This window comes from Carcharodon carcharias, chromosome 19 (assembly GCF_017639515.1).
Source record: "Carcharodon carcharias isolate sCarCar2 chromosome 19, sCarCar2.pri, whole genome shotgun sequence".
In the NCBI taxonomy this organism is placed as follows: Eukaryota; Metazoa; Chordata; class Chondrichthyes; order Lamniformes; family Lamnidae; genus Carcharodon; species Carcharodon carcharias.
Window position 1 is genome coordinate 114,696,544 of NC_054485.1, and position 10,000 is coordinate 114,706,543.

A 10,000-nucleotide genomic window follows, 5' to 3' on the forward strand; every position below is an offset into this window, starting at 1 on the left:
TCCCCCCCACCCCTTCCCCCTCATTCCCCCCCACCCCTTCCCCCTCATTCCCCCCACCCCTTCCCCCTCCTTCCCCCCCACCCCTTCCCCCCCATTCCCCCCCACCCCTTCCCCTCCTTCCCCCCCACCCCTTCCCCCCCATTCCCCCCACCCCTTCCCCCTCATTCCCCCCACCCCTTCCCCCTCATTCCCCCCACCCCTTCCCCCCTCATTCCCCTCACCCCTTCCCCTCCTTCCCCCCCACCCCTTCCCCCTCATTCCCCCCACCCCTTCCCCCCCATTCCCCTCACCCCTTCCCCCCCATTCCCCCCACCCCTTCCCCCCCATTCCCCCCACCCCTTCCCCTCCTTCCCCCCACCCCCCTCACTGACCCCAAGTATCAGGCAGGTGAGGGAAGGAGACAGGGTGGGTTCACATCCCACCTACCGGGAATGTGGGGTTGGGGTTATAGTCAGGTTATAGTCAGGTCAGCCACGATCGTATAGAATCTTGTCCTGGGCGTTATTAACAGGGGCATTGAGTACAAGAGCAGGGAGGTTATGTTGAATTGTATAAGACACTAGTTGAGCCTCAGCTGGAGCATTGTGTCCAGTTCTGGGAGCTGCACTTTAGGAAGGAGGTGAGGACATTGGAGAGAGTGTGGAAAAGATTCACGGGAATGGTTCCAGGGATGAGGAACTTCAGTTATGAGGAGAGATTGGAGAAGTAGGGACGGTTTTCCTTGGAGAAGAGAAGGTTGGGAGGAGATTTGATAGAGGTTTTCAAAATCATGAGGGGTCTGGGCAGGGTAGATAGAGACAAACTGTTCCCATTGGTGGAAGGTTCGAGAACCAGAGGACAAAGATTTAATGTGATTGGCTAAAGAAGCAATGGAGACTTGAGGAGGAACTTTCACACAGCGAGCGGTTAGGGTCTGGAATGCATTGTCTGAGAGTGTGGTGGAGACAGGGTCAATTGGGGCTCTCAAGAGGGAGTTGGATTGTTATCTGAGAAGGGAGAATGTGCAGGGTCACGGGAAGAGGGTGGGGAAGTGGGAGTAGATGAGTTGCTCTTGCTGAGGGCCAGCACAGATGACGGGCTGAACGACCTCCTCCTGCGCTGTAACTATTGTATGATTCAGTACAGTGGCCCGTGTGATTGTGTGCTCAGCTCTCACTCTGGCTCCTCCCTTCAAGAGACTTCCTTCCAGATGTTGGGATATGAAGGCAGAGGCTGCGCTGTTGTGTAGTGGGAAGAGAGTCAGCAGCGATGTGACTCGTCGTGGGTCTGATCTGCTCACTGAGCTGGGATTGAGGGGGGCTGGTTAATCGCTGTCTGAGGGTCATCAGTTTCCACGAGGCAGGGGCTACACTGAAGTTTTTGCTTTCTCCCCCTGACAGGCACTTGCTGTTGGCTGGTCGGAGGGGACATGTTGCAGCCCTGGATTGGCACACCAAACAGCTCCTGTGTGAGACCAATGTCATGGAACACATCAACGATATTCGGTAGCTGAACATTCACTACTGCTCCTCTCCGCCCGGGAACTAGAGAGAGTCGACAAGAGAGAGTTTTAAATCTGATTAATACCCAGACTTGCCCTTCACCATATTTAATTTTACACTGGCTGGATCACCCTGAGCTCACAGTGACCTTGCATTTATAAAAAAGCTTGTTAAAATACTCCTTAATCAGTGTAACCAGCAACTCTGCTTCCCATGTGGTACAGAGTCCCAGTGTGAGCTGGGGGTGAGTAGGTTAATGTCACTGGACAGGTCATCCACAGGCCCAGGTGCTGGGGACATGGGTTCAACTCCCACCTGGTGGAATTTAAATTCAACTAATAAAACTGGAATATAAAGCGAGTCTCAGTGATGGTGCCCATGAAACTATCATCGATTGTTGTAGAAACCCATCTGGGTCACTAATGTCCTTTAGAGAAGGAAATCTGCCCTCCTTACCCTGGTCTGGTCTACATGTGACTCCAGACCCACAGCAACGTGGTTGACTCGTAACTGCCCCCTGAAATGGTCTAGCAAGGCACTCAGTTCAAGGGCAATTAGGGATGGGTAACAAATGCTGGTCCTGTCAGTGACACCCACATCCCCATGGCAGAATAGAGCAGGAAGCTGACTGAGCATTCTGACCCAGTCTGTCAGCTCACGCTGCTACTTCTCCTGAACACTCCAGAGTGTATCTCGGTGAGAGCTGGCTGTTAAACAGCCTGATTCCCTCATGGCGTGCAGCTCTCCCCTCTGCGTAGACCACCCAGTGCGCTGACAATCCCCTCCTGAGGAGGGTAATCCAGGCTTGTCTGTGATCGTATAGAGGGAGCACTTTGCATCTCTCAGATAGATGATAATTCCAGGCTCCAACTGCTCTCTCAAGTAGTGATCATCGAGGCTCGAAGCTCGGGAGGAGGCCATTCAGCCCATTGAGCCTGTGCTGGCCCTCGGGAAGAGCAGTCCTGCCCCTGTAAGCTCCTCATCCACAAGTGCCTATTGTCCAAGTTCCTTTTAAAACAATGAGTTCAATCAGGTTGAGCATTGCAGTTCCCAGCAACTCTGAGTGAAAACAATTCTCCATGTCTCCGCTCCAGATTATTTACCAATGATTTTGAATCAGCCACTTCTCATTATTGATGCACTCGAGTCAAAGACCCCTCGGTTCAATCTGAGGAGGAGCAGGGCCTCTGTCCCCTGGTGTCCTGGGTCAATGCTCATGCTTCACAAATGGCATGAAAACCTGCAGTTGAGTGGGGAGCCTGCTGTGCACAGATTGGCTGTTGCGTCATGTCTCTGTGTGTTCAGTGTGAGTCTCTGTGTAGCGAGCTGCTCTCTCTGTGTTTTGTAGGTGGTTGCACACAGAGACCATGTTTGCTGTAGCTCAAAAGCGGTGGCTCTACATATACGACAACCAGGGGATTGAGCTGCACTGTGTGAGGAGGTTCAATGATGTTCTACGGATGGAATTTCTGCCCTATCACTTCCTCCTGGCTACCTGCGTGAGTGACCTCAGCTTAGTATTTTGTCAAAAGGCCGGGGGTGGGGGGGCGGTGGGGGAGGTGTATGGGACTCGGTATGTCTCCTGGTGTTGGTCAGACAGGGGTGGGGGTGGAAAAGCAGGTGCTCCTGGGGCTGGCTGTATGGTGGAGTAAAGCTCCCTTCTCTCCGTCCCATCAGCTCGACTTAACCGCAACCTCACACCCATGAAAGGACACAGATACGGAGCGGTTCCCACTGTGCTGAGGTGAACTGCCAGCCATTGAGGTGGTTGGTGGATGAGTGATTTCAACGCCCCTCGTTCCCCAGAACTGAATGAGCCCTCGCTGTGCTAGCGAGGTAGACAGCGCCACACGCTTTCATTTCCAACTGTACGTTTAGAATTTGAGTGCAGTCATCCCATCAGCCGTCTACTGGAATCAGGAGTCTCCCAGGGCTGGGGGTCTTCAGTCACAGGAGACACTTTGACCAGGGGGTGAGGACGTTGGAGAGAGTGTGGAAAAGATTCACGGGAATGGCTCCAGGGATGTGGAACTTCAGTTATGAGGAGAGATTGGAGAAGTTGGGACTGTTTTCCTTGGAAAAGAGAAGGTCGAGAGGAGATTTGATAGAGGTTTTCAAAATCATGAGGGGTCTGGGCAGGGTAAATAGAGAGAAACTGTTCCCATTGGTGCAAGGATCGAGAACCAGAGGACAAAGATTTAATGTGAATGTCTAAAGAAGCAATGGAGACGTGAGGAGGAACTTTCACACAGTGAGTGGTTAGAGTCTGGAATGCACCGTCTGTGAGAGTGTGGGGGAGACAGGGTCAATCGAGTGGTTAGGATCTGGAATGCACTGTCTGAGAGTGTAAAGGAGACAGGGTCAATCGAGCGGTTAGGATCTGGAATGCACTGCCTGAGAGTGTGGTGGAGACAGGGTCAATCGAGTGGTTAGGGTCTGGAATGCGCTGTCTGAGAGTGTGGTGTAGACAGGGTCAATCGAGTGGTTAGGGTCTGGAATGCACTGCCTGAGAGTTTGGTGGAGACGGTCAATCGAGTGGTTAGCGTCTGGAATGCACTGTCTGAGAGTGTGGTGGAGACAGGGTCAATCGAGGGTTTCAGTGAGGAATTCAAACGTTATCTGAAGAGAGAAGATTTGTGGTGCTGTGGGGAGAGGGCGAGGGAGTGGCGCTTGGTGAAGTTGCTCTTGCAGAGGAGCCAGTACAGACCTGATGGACCGAATTACCTCCCTGTGTGCTGTAGCCATTCTGTTATTCTAGGTACTGGGACAGAGTAGGTGATGAGGCTAGTGGAAGTTTTTGAAGTGATTGTGAATTTTTACAATCGGACAATTACTGAAGGGACTGAGGCCCTTGTGTGTGGAGTTGGCGAGGAGGAGCCATTGATTTAAAATCACGTCTCAGTGAGTGAGGGGAGGAGCTGAGGGAAACCCCTTTCCCAACTGGGTTAATGAAGCATGGGAGAGTTTTCCAATCGGAATGATTAGGGAAGAGACCAGAGGGAAAGTGAATACAGGACGATACCAGACTTCCAGTGTGGGGGGAGCGTGGAAACTGGCATTCGTTTTGGCAGTGAGTCAAACACTGGGTCAAATAGCAACCTCTGCACAGTAACCCCAAGTTCCTGACTGAGCATTTTCCAGTTGTTCTGATCTGGTAATGAAACACTTCCTTTAAATCAAATATCTAACTGACCGGGCAGCTCCTTACACGTTAATGCAAACTTCTTTCTGAACAAGAGGCTAAGGACTCTGTAACCTTCAGGTTTAGAAAGTAACTAACTGAGCATTTCTGTTCTGTGTGTCTGTGTGCATGTGTCATGGTTCACATGTGTCTGCCTTCCCTTGTCTGTGTCCACGCGTCCATCTGCACGCACCCAACTGCCTATTGTCTGTGTCTGTGTTCACCTTTGCACATGTTGTGCCTCTACACATCTTTGTGTGTGCTTGTGTGTCTGTGTATGTGTGTCTGCGTGTTTATCTGTGTGTGTGCGTGTCTGTGCTGGTGTCGGTGTGCGTGTCTGTGCTTGTGTGTGTGTGTGTTTGTGTGCGTGTTTGTGTGTGTGTGTGACTGTGCTTTGTGTGTGTGTGTTTGTGTGCGTGTTTGTGTGTGTGTGACTGTGCTTGTGTGTGTGTGACTGTGCTTGTGTGTGTGTGACTGTGCTTGTGTGTGTGTGACTGTGCTTGTGTGTGTGTGACTGTGCTTGTGTGTGTGTGTGACTGTGCTTGTGTGTGTGTGTGACTGTGCTTGTGTGTGTGTGTGACTGTGCTTGTGTGTGTGTGTGACTGTGCTTGTGTGTGTGTGTGACTGTGCTTGTTTTTGTGTGACTGTGCTTGTGTGTGTGTGACTGTGCTTGTGTGTGTGTGTGTGACTGTGCTTGTGTGTGTGTGTGTGACTGTGCTTGTGTGTGTGTGTGACTGCTTGTGTGTGTGTGTGACTGTGCTTGTGTGTGTGTGTGTGACTGTGCTTGTTTTTGTGTGACTGTGCTTGTGTGTGTGTGACTGTGCTTGTGTGTGTGTGACTGTGCTTGTGTGTGTGTGACTGTGCTTGTGTGGGTGTGTGACTGTGCTTGTGTGGGTGTGTGACTGTGCTTGTGTGTGTGTGTGACTGTGCTTGTGTGTGTGTGTGACTGTGCTTGTGTGTGTGTGTGACTGTGCTTGTGTGTGTGTGACTGTGCTTGTGTGTGTGTGACTGTGCTTGTGTGTGTGTGACTGTGCTTGTGTGTGTGTGTGACTGTGCTTGTTTTTGTGTGACTGTGCTTTGTGTGTGTGTGTGTGGGGGTGTGGGGGTGGGGGTGGGTGTGTGTGGGGGTGGGGGTGGGTGTGTGTGTGTGTGTGTGTGTGTGTGACTGTGCTGGTGTGTGTGTGTGTGACTGTGCTTGTGTGTGTGTGTGTGACTGTGCTTGTGTGTGTGTGTGTGACTGTGCTGGTGTGCGTGCGGGTCTGTGCAGAGTGCCCGAGGATTCCTACAATACCTTGACGTCTCAGTGGGGAAGGAGGTGACAGCCACGTGCACTAAAGCTGGACGTCTGGATGTGATGACCCAGAACCCTTACAACGCCGTCATTCACCTGGGACACTCACAGGGTAAGGGTCACTCACAGGTTAAAGGTCACTCAGGTTAAAGGTCACACGGGGTAAGGGTCACACAGGTTAAGGGTCACTCACAGGGTAAGGGTCACTCACAGGGTAAGGGTCACTCACAGGGTAAGGGTCACTCACAGGTTAAAGGTCACTCACGGGGTAAGGGTCACTCACGGGGTAAGGGTCACTCACAGGGCCGGGGGTCACTCACGGGGCCAGGGGTCACTCACGGGGCCGGGGGTCACTCGTGTGTGGTAAAGGGTCACTCGCAGGGTCAGGGGGTCACTCGCGGGGTCGGGGGTCATTCGTGTGTGGTAGAGGGTCACTCGCAGGTCAGGGGGTCACTTGCAGGGTCGGGGATCACTTGCGTGTGGTAGAGGGTCACTCGCGGGTCAGGGGGTCACTTGCGTGTGGTAGAGGGTCACTCACGGTTCAGGGGGTCACTCGCGTGTGGTAGAGGGTCACTCGCGGGTCAGGGGTTCACTCGCGTGTGGTAGAGGGTCACTCGCTGTTCAGGGGGTCACTCGCGTGTGGTAGAGGGTCACTCGCGGGTCAGGGGTTCACTCGCGTGTGGTAGAGGGTCACTCGCGGGTCAGGGGGTCACTCGCGTGTGGTAGAGGGTCACTCGGGTCAGGGGGTCACTCGCATGTGGTAGAGGGTCACTCGCGGTTCAGGGGGTCACTTGCGTGTGGTAGAGGGTCACTCGCGGGTCAGGGGATCACTCGCGTGTGGTAGAGGGTCACTCGCGGGTCAGGGGTTCACTCGCGTGTGGTAGAGGGTCACTCGTGGGTCAGGGGGTCACTCGTGTGTGGTAGAGGGTCACTCACTGACCTATAATCCCACCTTTTCCCTGGCCTGTCCTGGTTTCCTGGGGACTGCACAGAGCTGCCGATTTCTCCCCTCCCTCCTTCAGCCTAAGTGCTGAGCTATATCTAACACAGCCTAAATCTATCTTAGGTACAGTGACCCTGTGGAGTCCGAATGTCAAAGAGCCACTGGTGAAGATGCTCTGTCATCGTGGCGGAGTTCGAGCCATCGCTGTGGACAAGACTGGAATGTAAGCAATTCTCAAACACCCTCGGGGCTCCTGGCTCCCTCAATAACTCAGCGTCCTACAGAACTGGCACAGGGAGGCTGGAGAGGGTTAATTCATTCACCAAGAATAGGGACCATACACTGTGGTATTGAGTTAATTGGAGGTGAATCTAAGTGCCAGAGATTTTGTATAGATATGACCTGTGCAGGAACAGAGATTACTCTGTGTGCAGGGGGATGTGTGTCTGCCTGTGCCTGTGTGTTGGTGCATGTCAGGGTGTATTGATATGTTGGAGCGTGGGCATATTGGGGTGTGCGTCTCAGGGCATGTGTGCTGTGTGCACATCGGGGTTGTGTGTGCACCCGCATGTGTTGGGGTGCGTGCGCGTGTGTCAGGGTGCGTGTCTGTGTGTGTACGTCTGTGCCTGCGTGCGTGCTCCTGTGTCTCTGTGTGTTCCTATGTCTGTGCCTGTGTCTCTGTGTGTTCCTATGTCTGTGCCTGTGTCTCTGTGTGTTCCTATGTCTGTGCCTGTGTCTCTGTGTGTTCCTATGTCTGTGCCTGTGTCTCTGTGTGTTCCTATGTCTGTGCCTGTGTCTCTGTGTGTTCATGTGTCTGAATGTGTCTCTGTATTCCTGTGTCTCTTTGTGTGCCTGTGCCTCTGTGTGTTCCTGTGCCTGTGCCTCTGTGTGTTCCTGTGCCTGTGCCTGTGTCTGTGAGTTCCTGTGTCTGTGTCTGTGAGTTCCTGTGTCTGTGTCTGTGAGTTCCTGTGTCTGTGAGTTCCTGTGTCTGTGAGTTCCTGTGTCTGTGAGTTCCTGTGTCTGTGAGTTCCTGTGTCTGTGAGTTCCTGTGTCTGTGAGTTCCTGTGTCTGTGAGTTCCTGTGTCTGTGAGTTCCTGTGTCTGTGAGTTCCTGTGTCTGTGAGTTCCTGTGTCTGTGAGTTCCTGTGTCTGTGTGTTCCTGTGTCTGTGTGTTCCTGTGTCTGTGTGTTCCTGTGTCTGTGTGTTCCTGTGTCTGTGTGTTCCTGTGTCTCTGTGTGTTCCTGTGTCTCTGTGTGTTCCTGTGTCTCTGTGTGTTCCTGTGTCCCTGTGTGTTCCTGTGTCTGTGCCTGTGTGTTTCTGTGTCTGTGCCTGTGTGTTTCTGTGTCTGTGCCTGTGTGTTTCTGTGTCTGTGCCTGTGTGTTTCTGTGTCTGTGCCTGTGTGTTTCTGTGTCTGTGCCTGTGTGTTTCTGTGTCTGTGCCTGTGTGTGTTTCTGTGTCTGTGCCTGTGTTTCTGTGTCTGTGCCTGTGTGTTTGTGTCTGTGCCTGTGTGTTTGTGTCTGTGCCTGTGTGTTTCTGTGTCTGTGCCTGTGTGTTTCTGTGTCTGTGCCTGTGTGTTTCTGTGTCTGTGCCTGTGTGTTCCTGTGTCTCTGTGTGTTCCTGTGTCTGTGCCTGTGTCTCTGTGTGTTCCTGTATCTCTGTTTGTTCCTGAATCTCTGTGTGTTCCTGTGTCTGTGCCTGTGTCTCTGTGTGTTCCTGTGCCTGTGTCTCTGTGTGTTCCTGTGCCTGTGCCTGTGTCTCTGTGTGTTCCTGTGCCTGTGCCTGTGTCTCTGTGTGTTCCTGTGCCTGTGTCTCTGTGTGTTCCTGTGCCTCTGTCACTGTGTGTTCCTGTGCCTGTGTCACTGTGTGTTCCTGTGCCTGTGTCACTGTGTGTTCCTGTGCCTGTGTCTCTGTGTGTTCCTGTGCCTGTGCATGCCTGTCAATGATTAACATCTGACTGGTACAGTATTGAGGAGAACATGCTGCAATGGGTGATGAAAGGACACGTTCCTTGGAGGGTTTTTAAGTTGCCTTTAGCAGGGGTGTACACCTCCAATCGGGTGAATTTATTGTGAATTTGGTGCGGTCTCTGCTCGCTTTTGAAGTTTCCTCTCTTGCAGGTACATGGCCACTTCAGGATTGGACCGCAGGTTAAACGTGTACGACATTCGATCCTATCGTCCGTTGCACTCCTACTTTCTCTCCAGTGGCGCAGGACACCTGGTCTTCAGCCAGAGAAACCTCCTCGGAGTAGGCTGTGGGAACACCGTCAACGTAAGCAGCTGATTTGGTTTCCAGGTTAAATTAGGCTCTCAGCCTTGACTCAGCAGGTGGAACCCTCCCCTCTGAGTAAGGAGTGCTGAGGGAGTGCTGCACTGCCAGCGGATGAAACACTAAATTAAGGCCCTACCTGCCCTCTTCGAAACTTAGGACCAGGAGTAGATCATTCGGGCCATCTATTCAACCATGCGCTTGGAATCTGGCTGATTTGCATCTTAACTTCACCAATCAAAGGTTCTTGCTCAAGAAAAATCCAGCAATCTCTGTTTGCAAATGTTCAATAGGCCCCGAATGTTCCAGATTTTCACTAACCTTTGAAGGTTTTCCTGACATCACCTCTGTGTGGCCTAGATCGAGTTTTAAGCCTTTGTCTCCTTCTTCTGCACTCCCTCCCCTAGCAACACAATTCGCTTTTGGATTCCTCGATTGACCCTGTCTGCACCAAACTCTCAGACAGTGCATTCCAGACCCTAACCACTCGATTGACCCTGTCTCCACCACACTCTCAGACAGTGCATTCCAGATCCTAACCACTCGATTGACCCTGTCTCCACCACACTCTCAGACAGTGCATTCCAGATCCTAACCACTCGATTGACCCTGTCTCCACCACAATCTCAGACAGTGCATTCCAGATCCTAACCACTCGATTGACCCTGTCTCCACCACACTCTCAGACAGTGCATTCCAGATCCTAACCACTCGATTGACCCTGTCTCCACCACACTCTCAGACAGTGCATTCCAGATCCTAACCACTCGATTGACCCTGTCTCCACCACACTCTCAGACAGTGCATTCCAGATCCTAACCACTCGATTGACCCTGT

General features: G+C 52.4%; 1 protein-coding gene across 1 annotated transcript in view; it reads left to right on the forward strand.

The window, feature by feature from the left end:
* The window catches only part of wdr46 (WD repeat domain 46), a 163,304-nt gene that overhangs the window by 104,624 nt on the left and 48,680 nt on the right, over nt 1-10,000 (forward strand). The window contains exons 7-11 of the mRNA XM_041213057.1: nt 1,380-1,484; nt 2,830-2,980; nt 5,930-6,065; nt 7,020-7,119; nt 9,013-9,166. Of these exons, the coding sequence (XP_041068991.1) occupies nt 1,380-1,484; nt 2,830-2,980; nt 5,930-6,065; nt 7,020-7,119; nt 9,013-9,166 (646 nt within the window). The remainder of the gene's footprint in view (nt 1-1,379; nt 1,485-2,829; nt 2,981-5,929; nt 6,066-7,019; nt 7,120-9,012; nt 9,167-10,000) is intronic.